Source organism: Lepisosteus oculatus, chromosome 1 (assembly GCF_040954835.1).
Source record: "Lepisosteus oculatus isolate fLepOcu1 chromosome 1, fLepOcu1.hap2, whole genome shotgun sequence".
Taxonomy (NCBI): Eukaryota; Metazoa; Chordata; class Actinopteri; order Semionotiformes; family Lepisosteidae; genus Lepisosteus; species Lepisosteus oculatus.
This window is the reverse complement of record NC_090696.1, coordinates 73,936,800-73,951,210: the sequence shown is the minus strand read 5'-3', so window position 1 is coordinate 73,951,210 and position 14,411 is coordinate 73,936,800. Positions and strand designations below refer to the sequence as shown.

At 38.3% G+C, this 14,411-nt stretch overlaps 1 protein-coding gene across 1 annotated transcript; it reads left to right on the top strand.

Moving 5' to 3' along the window:
• Positions 1-4,023: 4,023 nt before the first annotated feature.
• On the top strand, positions 4,024-13,346 carry aga (aspartylglucosaminidase). Its single transcript, XM_069192913.1, has 9 exons — positions 4,024-4,549; positions 5,829-5,982; positions 7,088-7,200; positions 8,198-8,310; positions 9,757-9,865; positions 10,986-11,061; positions 12,020-12,127; positions 12,857-12,990; positions 13,120-13,346. The coding sequence occupies exons 1-9, from the start codon at positions 4,435-4,437 to the stop codon at positions 13,218-13,220; spliced, it is 1,023 nt and encodes a 340-aa protein (XP_069049014.1). The 5' UTR covers positions 4,024-4,434; the 3' UTR covers positions 13,221-13,346.
• The last annotated feature ends 1,065 nt before the right edge of the window (positions 13,347-14,411 follow it).

Genomic DNA, 14,411 nt, shown 5'->3' with positions numbered 1-14,411 from the left:
CCTGAAACAAATGCAGCACTGGAGGGCTGGAAGTGTCTTCCACTGGATTATATCTACAGTAGTTTCTCCTGCTGCACTTAAACTTGCACTGTGCAAGGAGGTTGCATGGTATTTCCCCTGGTCATTCATCAAAGGGTGGTAGAACTATGTCCTTTCTACAGCTGCTCCAGTCATTAAGGTCTCTATAGCTTGTTAAATACATTCTGAATTGCTTTCTCTTTTGATTACATCCAAACTCTTACCACATTTCTGCTGTTCATTATCTTTAAAAAAAATAATGATGTATTTTAGCATTTATTGTTTCCAACAGCACTGCATCTGCTTATTTCCACCAACCTTGAAAATGGAATAAACACCTTGTTTGTTAAATCTCAGATAACCACTATTCAAGAAAATGATTTCATGAAATGTCTATATGGTTTTCTTGTGTAACTTATTTTCATTTTATGAGTGCATGGAAATGAACCGAAAAAGAGATTTTACAACTTCTATAATAATAAGGCCTGGTTTACATTTAAGTTGTTATTAATTTAGAAATTAAGGGTTATTCAATGATATTATTTAAGGCATTTCACAATAAATAAGAACATCTCTTTTATATACTGTACAATATGTTTTCTAAATACTGGATAATGTTACAGTGAAATGAACCACTGCAAATTCTGTAAAAAGCTATAACAGTGTAATTGTACTTTCATCTTAGAGATCAGTTCTTGTTTTCCTGCTCTTAAGCCAAGTGTAAGCAGTTGGAGCTGGAAGGCAACATGGGGTAGCAGCAGAGCATTGGGGAGCTGTAGCAATCTTAGCGCCAACATGGATTTCGCAAATCCACATTTATATCTGCAAATTAGAAGATGTGAGGCAGCATTCATACAGTACATAGTCTCTCACAATCACTTTTTGTATAGTGATTCAGATTCCATAATTAATTTCCTAACATGAAGCAGGCACCCAGGGAAAACTGTATAATGTATAACATACTGTACGTACAGTATATAGTATGGTATATGCAGTGCATATTCATTCATGATTATTAATTCAAAGATATAACTGAATCTGCAATTAGCTTTCATTTAAAGGTACAGAATAAGATGAATTGCAGTCAATACATGAAAAGCATATAAACAATGAGAGCACAAAAGAAAGAAGCAAAGAGATTTTTATTTGTCTGATTGATTTGCTCTGACCAACTTCAAGGTAAATATTTGTGACACACTCCTGCAGGAATTCCTTTTTCCTTTTTGGAAAAGCATGAATGTCAAGTCTGTCACTCTACATGTAAATATAAATTATATTTTTTGTCCTTATTGGAAATGTGAGCTTTATCTTGACACAAAGACAGGTTCAAGCTGAAAACCTCTTCCATACCTCTTTCCTTCTTTTGCACAAGTTCAGGCCCTCACAGGTTGATCCTCACAGATTGACAGCATTCATATAATGTGGCATTCTTGTGCAATGTTCCCCTTTCTAAGAAATTTAGAATAGCCTATTATTTTTGTAATACTCATACAGTTTATTCCTGTTTGGAATAGGCAGTTTGTTTTTTTTTCCATCTTAGCTCTGAAGCTATGAACCCTGCAACTGCAGGAGAGAATGAGGGAGAATGAGGACTCCTCTTAGGAGACATACAGGTACTGTATGTCCACCACCAACGTTGCCACACTGTGGGGTCACTGTGCTGCCAAGAGCTTAGAGAGCCTGGAATCACACTATCCTCTGTGGTGCTCGGCCAGTTCTGCACTGCAGCTCAGATAATTCTTGTCATAGTCCTTTATTCCTGAATCCATTAATTTCTTTTCTTACCATGTTAATCTGAGCACACTGTACTGAACAGTATGTCTTTCTTTCTCTCGCTTACAGCTTTCATGAACATGTTTGAAAGACCGGTTTACATGTGGGTGTACAGTAACTCAGCCACAGCATCTAGATTTGGGATGGAAGTGGATGAAAGTAACAAGGATCAGACTCTTAATGACTGACTGTACTACTCATGTACAGTACTAACGTGATCTTCCAATATCATTGGAAGTGATCTTCCTATTAGTTAATGGTTGCAGACAACACTCTAAACACCTGATAATGATTCTTTATTAGCCCTATACAATTTACAATACAATGCATTAGGAATTCATCTTTTCACATACTTTTTCTCCATGGAGACACAGACACACAGGGAGAGAAGCTTGGGGTCAGAGCGCAGGGTCTGCCATTGTACAGCGCCCCTGGAGCAGTTAGGGTTAAGGGCCTTGCTCAGGGGCCCAACGGAGTAGGATTTCTCTGCCAGCCGTGGGATTTGAACCGGCAACCTTCCAGTCACAGGCGCAGATGCTTAGCCACAGAGCCACAGCCACCTCCCAGCCCACCACATATCTCAGCAGTCACCTGTGGGTCCTTGTTGTTTACTGATTTGTTTTGGTTAAATTGTACAGAACACGAAATGGCTAAATTGTAAACCATACTAGTATAACAATCCAACAACAAAAAAAAGTAAGATTTTTTTATTTACTCAGAACTCTTTTATGGAATACAATACATGGTTTCCAGTGAACAGCAGCATTTTTTATTTAAATAAATCACACATACAGAAAAAAATATCTTTAGAGATAGAAAATGCTGCATCGCAGGTGCAAAGACAGCAAAAAACACGGAGATTTGGAACAGATGGTGTAAATCTGTTTGTATATTAAACAAAATATTTTAAGTAAGTGGCTTAAACCTATTTGATTTTTTACCAGTTTTTATAGTGGAAAGCATTTCAATCCAATTACTGTGCTTTAGATTTAAGTTTATGGTATTATTTTAAATGTGCAATGAACGCTTATTTTATAATGTAATGTATTCTGGTTCTAGGGCTTGTGCCCTCGAGGCTCCCCACCCCGGTTGTCCCTCCACCACTCCGGCGTCGCTCAATAGGGGTCTTGCTGGCTGAGATCCCTGTTATACGTACTGTAGGGGCGTACTGTACCTGTATTCGTCACACTGTTTTGCGCAGAGGCATATTCGTTGCAATAATCATTTAGGCGATTACCTGTAGTTAATCACTGGGTGAGATGCAGTATACTGTAGAGTATATTGTAACGCAACGGGGGCTCCGGCGGGCGCCCTTGCCGCATTAGGTCGGCCCCTGCACCGTCCGGGGCTCGAACCCGGGACTTCCGCGTCTCTCTGCAGCGACCTAGCCCCGTGAGCCAAAGAGAGATCTCTCTTTGGCTCACGGGGCTAGGTCGCTGCAGAGAGACGCGGAAGTCCCGGGTTCGAGCCCCGGACGGTGCAGGGGCCGACCTAATGCGGCAAGGGCGCCCGCCTGAGCCCCCGTTGCGTTACAATATGTTGTGTGGACTTGTGTACCATTGCAAGATTTAACTTGTACAGTATGTACTTGAGCTGTGTCGACTGAGATATCGCTGTACAGTATATGTGAATTAAGAGATTTACTAGCAAAATACACTGCCTGCGTACAGACCATGAGAAGATCACTGGGAGTCAGTGTCGGCTGGTGTATCGGATCAGTAAAAGGGATACAGAACCGTGTAATTAATGCCACGTTATCAGGCTGTCCTTTAGGATTTAAGTTTAAATTAACTGTTCTACATACAAGTGATAATTATTTCAAAATAGTTTGTCAAACATGTACAGTACAACATCCTGGATATTTCAGCAAATTTGATTTAATCGCTCATGACTTTTTAAGTACAGTAATACATAAACTCAAAATACTACAAAGGCTGTGTGTACTAAATACAGCAAGTCAGGTACACCAGAGAGCAATTTTACGTAATTAGGTTCAGGAAGTAAGAATGTGCTTTTCTCATTTTAATAAAACGTTCGAATTGAGGGTTCATTGTTTACACACTATAATAAACAGTCGATGTATAGATGCATACAACTTAATCTTTGCTATTTATAATAAAAATTCAGAGAAACTAATATTCTCTCTCTTAAATGAAAAACGATTACATTGCCAGTGTTTTAAAAACACGATTTGTCTCAAAGCACTTTCCTTACAAGCACGTGATGCGCTCGGCACTACAAAAGTCACGAGAAAGTTCCAGCTTTAAGGAAGGATGGTAAAAAAAGGGAAGAATGTGGCAGCTGACCTACAGTAAAGTAGAAAGTACTGCATTAGTGTCTGCTTACGAATTTCATTGTATTATTCAGTTGAATTAATTTGCATGTTTTATACAGTATTTGAGCACTCGTTGTCTCAGGAATCGCAAGTGTCAGACTGCATGTGTGCACAGAGTTCTGTGTTAAACAGATCTGGTCCTACTGTATACTGTAGATGTTCTGAGTAAAGGTAAAAATAAATCAGCAACTACTGTAAAGTACAATATCCTCAGCTGCGGACAGGTTAGTTTCATTAGCTGAAGTCTCTACTGTAGGTATTTTAAAAGGCAGCTCGATCAGAGAGCTTTTGTTTTAGACTCGTCTTTTATGAAAATGAGTCGAATCTTTCAGATAGGTTTCTTCTTCTCCCTGGTGAGTGTCAGCCAAGCTGTATTACCCTTGGTTATTAACACTTGGTCCTTCAAGCCAGCTACAGAAAAAGGTAAATACCATGTTTACAGTATGTGTGACTTGGAAGAGTTTTTTTCTGTTTATAATAACTGTAACGCATTTGTTTCCGCGGTGCTCATAAAACGTAATAAATAGTTCAGTCAATGTTCGTTGCAACCTGTATGTTCTAGACATTTAACGCTCTAGAAGTCATACTCTATGTTGGTCCGTAAGTTTATTTATATGATCTTGAGAGCACGAGTTATACATGCAGTAAGACTGGCACATAAACCTGCGTGTACTCTTGGTTGCTTTCTCTCAGACAAGCCATGTGGAAGATTTATGAAGAGCTCCTGGAATAAATATAGAAACACTGTTGTCAACAGCATGGAGCATCAGCGTTCTGTTCACTTGGCATTTTCACTACTCGCAAATATGTCCTCTGTTGCTTTGATGCTCTTCCTCTCCCTCTGAACCTCGGTGTTTTCTATAATTATCCGGCTATTAACACTCAAGCTGTTTGAACAAGAGGAACGGTAGCAGCAGGGGTTTTATTTATTTTTTTTAGGATGGCACCAAAAGAATTACCTGCCAAATGGTGCAGTTAAACACATTTTCTGTTTTCCTGGATAGTCCCTGTTTGCCCCCGCAAAACCTCATTATCCAAATTAAATTGAAATCGAAGCCCCCCAGATTATTTTGGTTAACTTAGCCAAAATATGTGTCCTTAATATCTGGCGGCCGTTTCAGGAATTCAAACGGTAGGTAAAAAGAAATTCGTACTATTGGATCAAAGTTTTGAAACCCTATAGAGCATTTTCCATAAAAGATCTGAGAAGGGGTATCACGATTACAGGAGTCTTGGGTTAAACTCCATCTTGGGCATTTTTTCCCTGTTTGTGTAGGTTTTAATTGGATCCTCTGGTTTCCTATTCTCTTCTAGAGATGGGGACTTTTTTTGAGGCAAGTCTAAATTGTCCCTTCTGAAGATTTTTTTATATGTGGAATGTTTCTGCCGACATAGCCCAGTATACCCACAGTGTTGAAACAGGTTTGGCATTAACTAAGCAGAGCTTTGTGCTGGCTTATTAGGGATGTCCATCTTGTGAAACTTGAAAAGTGTTTTCTGAACTTCTGGTTCGAGATTTTTCTGAAAGGGGTCTATTTGTAATGCGGGGTGGGGGGAGGGCTTATTTAACGGAGAAGCAAATCTTTGTCTCTCAAGGCTCCTTACTTGGATCCATTAACATCTCTTCCTCGCTCCAGTGGCGAGGACTGTCTTGTACTTGATTGCGCGCTGTTTAATTGTGTCCCCCCCCTTCTTGTTGAAGCGTGGAGCGTCCTGCGGTCTGGCGGCTCAGCGGTAGACGCTGTGGTAAAGGGCTGTGCAGAGTGCGAGGTCTACCAATGCGACGGCAGCGTAGGTTATGGAGGGAACCCCGATGAGACGGGAGAAACGACCTTGGATGCGATGATCATGAACGGGTGAGCGCTCCTCCCTGCGATTCCCGGTGCTGTCCGATTTGAAAGTGGGTGATCTGGAAGAGCTCTTTTTGGGGGGGAGAATCCAGTCCCAATTTAAATCGTAACGAGTCATCGTCTTGTGGTCTTGGTGTTAATAGGACGGGAGAGATTGACGAGACTTCTACTGCACAGCAGTTGTCTTATTTCAGTTTATTGCACAAGCCCATGTGAGGCGATTTTAGACTTTTTGATGTTGCACTTAGACCCACTATGGTTCAGAGTTTAAAATGATAACATTTATTAAAGAAGGTAACATGAGTGAGAAACAAGCTTACAACCTCTGTGCTTTACCCTGTCACTGTCCTAAATGCGAAGTTGCTCCCCGAGTCTCTTGAACACGCACTGCAGTCCTGGGGTAATTTAAATGAAATATTGAGGCAATCATTATCATAACAGACCGAGGATGTACTGTACATGACACACAGTTGTCAAATCCACCTTCAAACATTCTTCCAGTTTGAGGTCGAAGGGGAGCCAGAGCCTATCCTTGTAAGCAGTGGGTCCAAAGCAGGGATGCTTAGTCATTAGTTGATTTTTTTTTAAATTAAGCTTAGGGACTAATAAATACCATTAACTAAACTGGATTTAGTGAAGACTGGGCAACTTATAATAACCTTTTAAAAGGAAAGACTGCTGAAAAAGCCGTCAAAGGACAAAAATCTATGGAAATTTCAAGCTTGTAACCTTCTTTTGAACACATTTCTATGAACATAAAACTGTATCGCATTTAAATAATCCAGATTCTGTAATTTTTAAAATTGATGTGAAAATGATTTAAAAGAAATTGTTTAGGGGCTGTTATCTAGTGTAACATCAGAGGATAGGCTTGATGTTGGGCTTTGTTTGTGGTAAAAGTACAATTGAAGTCAGTCAATGTGATGCTTGGTAATTGCAGATCTTTTTGCCATTTGGCTATGTAAGGGATGATAGTCATGGTCAACGATATTAATCGTAGCGCTCTTTAAATAAGAGAAAGCAGTCTTAAAATAACCTCCTCGGTCTGTGATAATGTGGAGGGTAGGTGGGCTGTTTTGTCTTTCTGTGTTTCTTACTGTACATGTTGCAGGGATACTATGGAAGTTGGAGCTGTAGGAGACCTGAGACGAATCAGGAACGCCATTGGTGTGGCACGGGCTGTGATGGAGCACACACGGCACACTTTTCTAGTGGGAGAATCAGGTACTGTCACGTGTCCCCCGTGTTTAAAATCGCAAGTGCTCTAGAAAATCAAGTACACAGTGCAGTTTTATTTTGTTTTGTCCCAAAGCGAGTTCCAATACATTTCAGCAGAATGTATTTAAAGTGCTATTGCAGTTTTTGTTTTTACATAAAAGTATGTACCCTTCAGGTCACATATCAATAGAATGGAGCTGTAGTATTTTATAAATTGGAGAAATTGTTTATTGCAAAAGATATAAGTTAAACAGAAAGCTGTGGCATGTCCAATAATGTGAGCACCAAAAATGTCAAATAAACAAATAAAAAGAAAATACCATACAGGAATATATATGGTGAGAGATAGACAAGTAGTGCTGAGATCTAAGGTACATGAGATGTTTTGCTTGCAAACTAAAAGAATAAAGTATGCCAAAAGAAAATCTTCCCTTGGATACTTGTGGGGGAGGGTAGGGGGTCAAAAGGCGGAATTGCTGCCACTTTGTCACGCATGTCTGAGTCAGTGTGTTTGCTCTCTGACTAATGTGTAAGTGGTCGGATCTTGTTAAGAACACCAGATGATCCAAATTTTGCTGTTTACCCAAGACTTAAAAACAACAACAACAAAAAATCCATCCTTGGAGGACTTCTGAATATAAATTTCAAAGATTACTGTCGTTCAGAATTAAAGAAGCAACACTGGGTTTTAACCCTATATAAACTGAGCATTTTATTGCTTTTGAAGTGGAAAATGGAACACTAGTAGCATAAAAGTGGTTTGCAGGGCTTGCCTCTATACAGTTGCCTAGAGTGAAGTGCATTCTTGAAATCTGTGAAATACTGCAAACCATGTGTTATTACAGACCGGTAATTAGACTAGTAATTTTAGTGTTGTGAAACACAAATGAAAGCTTAACTGTCATAATTTCTAGCATTTCTCTCTTAAAATCGGTTTTTTAGAAATTAATGCAATGTTGTAGCTTTGCAAGGACTAAACGGTTGTTCCCTTTTTTGGTTGAAGCATCCATATTTGCAGAAAATATGGGATTTACTGCTGGAGACTTGACAACCAATGAGTCGTTCTCAATTCATAGACAGTGGCTGAATGGAAACTGTCAACTCAATTACCGAAAGGTACTTGATTTTCTTTTTATTTCTATGATGAAGAATGCAACAATAGCACTCAGTGTTTTATGCCCTGAGGTGTAGCTGTTTATGATATACTACCTGTCTGGGGGGGGAATATGTTCTGCCTACTTTCATTGTTCAAATATGTTTCATTGATTAACAAAGCAGGAGTAATTCCAGATCAAATGCATTTATTCACACATTTCATCCTTGTCCTTTAGCATCTCCTTATTTCCAAAAAATTCCTCATTGACATCATAATAAAGGAAGCCCCTAGTAAATAGGTAGGTAGATTAAATTAATGTGATTAGTAGTTTTTTTTTTTGCTGATGTTCTCTAATTTAATTTGTCAGGATTAGAGACATTTACAAGAGACCACTAGTTACATTTTTAGATGCTAACAAGGAGAAGCCAGTGGGTTAGTATTTCATCATTAAACACTTAATTTACTATATATTTATGTATATGGCACAGCACCATCGCCATAAACTGTAATGGAAAAGTATTAACGGAGTGTTCTTTTCTAAACAAACCCTTCTGTTTTGATGTGACATTTTGAAACATCCTGAACGAGTCTCACTTTGTGTTGGTTTTCTTCGCGTTTAATGCATTTTCAGACTCAAATTTTAAATTTGAATTTATTTCGGACTTAAGATGCAAATTGAAACATTAGTGTGTTGGATGAGAAAATCAGGAAATACAGTAAATTTGACTTTTTTTTGTTGTAATAGAAAAATTGTACTGCAAAAGCCCCCACTTAGTGGTGGTGTTCTAAATCCTGCTGTGAAAATGGCCTTTTTTTTGTTAAAGCTTGTTAGTTTGTCCTTTCTTTATTAGACTTTGATTTGATTTAGGTACTGTATGTACAGTTTCAGTGGGGAAATATACAGTATAGGTGGTGTCTTCTTAATGCTGCATCCATGGTGTGTACTTTTCAAAGAACTTGCTGAAGGATATTACCCTAATCCTTACCCAAAATTATGCATAATGTACTAAAGTTGGCATGAATAATTAATTGTGGGTTATATGAGAAGGACGGCTCTTGATCCCAACATGCTGTTCAACTTGGTTTGATCAAAGCCCACTGGAGATACGACGTGAAAGCTCATACTGATATCTTGTATAAAATATTTATTGAGCTGAGTGTACCCACCAAAGAAGTACTGTAGATTAAAGCTGCTAGGTTGTGGTCCAGTTTGATCAAAACAGGCAACAAAGCATGTTTTATTCTCCATAGAACAGATGAAGGGGTAAACCTTAATATTTTGGGGGCGGTGGGTAATGTGGTGTCAAGGACAGTGAAATAAAAAGTTACTTTTTTTAGATCGGTTTTATTTTGCAAGACGAGCATAAAATTCTGAAATAGCAAATGTTTCTTTGCTTTGTTTTTTTTTGTTCCTCATCTTTACATGTGTTTACAATGTCTTTTTTTCACTTTTTTTCAAAAAACAGAATGTTTCACCACCTGCTTCAAAATCATGTGGCCCATACAAACCCAGTGCCAGGTTTCAGGACGAAAGGAAAGACAGGCATATTGATATCCATATACATGACACTATTGGTACAGTGCCTGTTTTCTATTTATCTGTAAGCACTTTTTTAGAAGCTTGGCTGTTTTAAGAAGGAAATATTGGTAAGGGTTATCTTTTGAAGACTGAATTATGAACAGGATGCAGAGCAGCATGAAATCTGAATAGTAAAAATTTAAGATGGCTTTCTTTTCACAGTTCTACCACTTAAAACCACAGAGGTGGTTGCACTTCAGTGCACAAATATTGTAAAGAACTTTTGGAACATTTTCTGAATAGCTACAAAATATGCATTTCATATTAGAAATTGATATCCTCAAAAGGGTGATTCATTATCAAATAACTGTTTCTTTTTACAAAGTAACATTAAATAAGATTTTTTTGGAGTATTTTACCCTATTGAAATCTAGAACAATGCTGTAATGCTTCAATTGCCAAAAACTTTCAAATGGAAAGAACCGAGAACTAAATGAGCTTCTGTGGTTTGTAATTAAATTGCCTGTATAAACTTCTTAAAATATTGCCTATGAAACTTTTATGGTTGTGATGGTAAACAATCTTTTGTTTTGTTTTCTGCTGTGTCGAGCAGAAACATGATTAACATTTAGTTGTCACCATCTTGACTGAGAATACATTCTTCTTAAATGGTTATGAATAATAAATGGTTATTTCATTTTCTGAATACTGTTGTCTGAGGCTTGGCATTTACGGTGCTTTTGTGATTTAAAAATTTGTTTCTGAGAACTTGGATATTTGATTCAAGTCCAGTTGTTTCTAATTTTCATGTAACTAAGAAATAAGTTACAGTATATGCAACTGCTTTTTAAAAGTATGGGGACAAATTTGTTTTCCCATTGGAGTGTTAAATTGTATTAACAGAATAAAAATCCTTTTTGTAATTCTGATCTTTCTTTATAAAGAATGGTATCTTGCTCCCAGCCTAGTTTAAAAGGCTCACTTTTTGGTAAGCTGCTTAAAAAGAGAAAGTAAAATTTGTCATTAGACATCATTTGGGACAGATTTGCATTGGCATCGCACAGAGTGACAAGAAGCAGAGAGCTGTTAAAAAGGTCTGCAGCTGTGTACATGTGCTTATACAGTAGCTATTCAGAAAGTCATGGCTCACCATTTTCTTTATTTCCATTCATTTAGGGATGATTGTGATCAATCAGAAAGGACATGTTGCTGCTGGAACATCAACTAATGGAGCAAGGCACAAGATCCCAGGGTTTGTATTAAACTACTGTGTATCAATTAGTAAAGGATTATGCTGTGAGTGTTCTGCTCCAGCAGATTGAAATAAGTGTCAGGGTAGTTGTGTCCTTGCTGTATAATATTGAATTTTATTAAGCAGAGAGTGAGAATTAAAATTACTTTTTATTTAACTTTGTGTTCCATGCTGCAGGTTACCTTTTGTGTCCAGTGAGCTGAGTGTGCCCACTCCTTAAATGTGGTTGAAAGAACAATAACAATTTCATATAGGATCATTTCAATTGGCAACCACTGTGATCAGTGCTGATGCTAATGAACCAGATAATTTTATTGAGCTAACTTTGCCATTTTTAATGTTCCTCAACACAAGCATGTTAGTTATGATAGCTGCATGTGCTAATCTGCCTAGTTCACTGTTCTGTTTTAATTTCAATGTCCATTAATATTTCTAAATGGGCAACTCTATACTAAAGGTTTCCCATACTCTAGTCTCTTTTGTATTTTGAATTTGATAATCCAAATGTAAATTTATTTACAGGAAACTTGTGCGGGACATTTGTTATTCAAATTGAAGTCTAGTGTGTGAAAGCTGTATCGGATGCAGCTATTAGAAAATGGTGTGCTGAAAAATGGCTTGTTTTATGCAGTGTGATAGACATTTCTACTCTGGATTATTGTGAGCTCACAGTGGTTGGGTACTAAAGTTTGGAAATCTTGTTATGTTTGAAAGCTGGTAGTAGCATTTTGAAAGCCTGCAGTTATCTTGCTTATGGTAAATAGTCATTTTCAAGACTTTCTTGTTCAAGTTGTATGAAGTCGAATGCCTGTGGAGGGGGGCGTTTCATAGGTGAAGTAAAGCACACTCTTCAATCCTTTTTTTTTTTCCTGTATACTCCCCATCCCTTGCTTCCAGATTTCAACTTTCCTTGGTGCGTTATTTCTGAATGTAGCTCTGTTTTGTTCTGGTGCCGCAGCCGAGTCGGAGACTCCCCGATTGCTGGAGCCGGGGCCTACGCTGACAGCACAGTGGGGGGAGCCGTGGCGACCGGAAATGGGGATATCATGATGCGATTCCTTCCAAGGTTCTCCGACTTGTAAAAGATTTTGATAAGACCGCGTTAAGCAGATTTTTCAGCTCGAATGACCCGACGTGGCAGAAGGTGCTCAAAAAGCAGAAAGCGTGTGTTTGTCAGCTGGAAGTTTACTGAAGTATTCCCTTGCAGTGTGGAGGAGGATCTGCTAATTCTACGGCCTCTTGCACATATCGAATATTCAGTTTCTTCATCTCCAGTATGGGGGACTTGGTTTTACTAAGCCTTTAACCGGCAACCATAACCCTTGGGTATCTAGAAAGTTTTAAAACTTCTTTGATGCATTAAACCCATGTGCAGAAACGCACAACCAGGCTTGCCAGTTTCAACATCTCAAATACATACACGAATTGGCCAATAGCACATTGTGTTGCAAATTTCTAGGTATATAATATGATTGGATCTTTTTGATTTATAATAAATGGTAAACTTGCTTTTGTGAGCTCCCCAATAAGCTGTTGTGTACAAAATTTCAATTTTGAATACCAAAAAAATCTGGTAGTAAAGTTTTTTTTTTTTTGTTTGTTTTTTTGTGTGTAGTTCTGTTGTAATCCAGAACTGGAACAAAAGTTTACTAGCACAATGGCCCTCCACAATTTGGGCTAGACAGTCCTGCTGAATATGCCAAGGAAAATATTACTTGATGCCTTTGTTATAAAATGTAAAAATTGGAAACGCTACTTTCTAAATATGGATTTTTGTTTTCTTCTGTGAATTAAGTTTCTTTGCTGTGGAATTAATGAGGCAAGGAATGAATCCAGCCGCCGCATGTGAAACTGCGATTGCTAGAATTAAAGAGCACGTTCCTTGCTTCTTCGGTGCATTGATTTGTGCAAATGCAACAGGAGGATATGGTGAGTATCTGTGGGGGACAATATTTAACTGTTTCAGGTTGTGGGGGACAAAAATGCAAATGATAAATGTATTGAAAAGCTCTCATGTAATGTTTGGTATACATTTACTGTTATTTTTTTTGCTTGCAGGTGCAGCATGCAATAAAGTTCAAGGATTTTCTCAATTTCCTTTCATGATCTACAACTCCGAGCTAAATTCGGCAATTCAGAAAGTGGTGGATTGCATTTAAATTTCAGATGTTAATGGAAAGTTTCTTTATGATGTGAATGTCCCTGATCATTGCTGTTGGATAATAGATTTTTTCCTTGCATTTGTGTTGTGATCAAATTTATTTTATTGGAAGATCGGGGGGGGGGGGTAGGTTTAGGGAACAAAAATTGTATATACAAGAGCTTATCCATAAATACTGTAATACATGAAATCAATCAAGTAATACTAATGCTGTTAACTGGAAAATTAACTGACACTTGGGCTGGGAAGCAGCAGGAGATCAGATCACCTGATTCCGACATGTGAATTGGCACCATTTTAATTGAGCAGTTGACAACTCAACCTGAGCTCTGTTCACAAACCCACTTAATCAGCAATGAATTGTAACCATAAAGGGCTCAATCAAGAGTTTAAGGTTGGTATTCTTTACAGCTGTAAAATCCACCAATAAGTTTGCATGGTGTTCCATTAAAACCACCTGGTGTGACATTAACCAGAAATAAACGGGGATCGGGTTCCCCTCAGATTTGGAATATTCCATGTTCTCCAGTAGGTCCTGCCTTCTGCCTACTGCTGGCTGGGATAGGCTCAGGCTGCCATGGATAAAAAGGGTTAGAAAATGGATGGATCGATTTGCTAGTGCCAGTCATGGTCTGTAGACTGGAAAAAAAACTGCAATCTAATTTCGGTCGGGATACATTATGTGATGATAAAGAACAGCAACAGCGCCTTAATGGTCACCTCTGGCCTCCAGTAACTGTGACAGCTGCCCTTGCCAGAACAGCAGTGAACTGCAAACCTTGGTCAAAGACTGCACCACCTTCCCTGTCAGGCCAAGTCAGGAGAGAGGAGGTGAACCTGAACATTCTGGCCTTGCCATCCGCTGGCTGTTGTCATCAGCTGTTGAATGATTAATGAGTACTCCGCAGATAATGAGATTATGCATGTAGGAAGTTAAATGAGTTGTGAATATATTAAATGAGTGTGTGATATCAGGTGGGTTTAAGTGAGTTCCCAGCCTAAACCACTAACTTTGCTAGATATTTAAGAATGCAGATGTTTAAAATTGAGTCACACCCAGACACCAGTAAAATTATATACTGTAGTAGTAACTTTCACATAGTGGAAACACTTTTGATCATTTTAATTATGTAGCTTAATGGTTGTTTTAATTAAGACATGGATTGCTGTCCAATATGATGAATGTGTA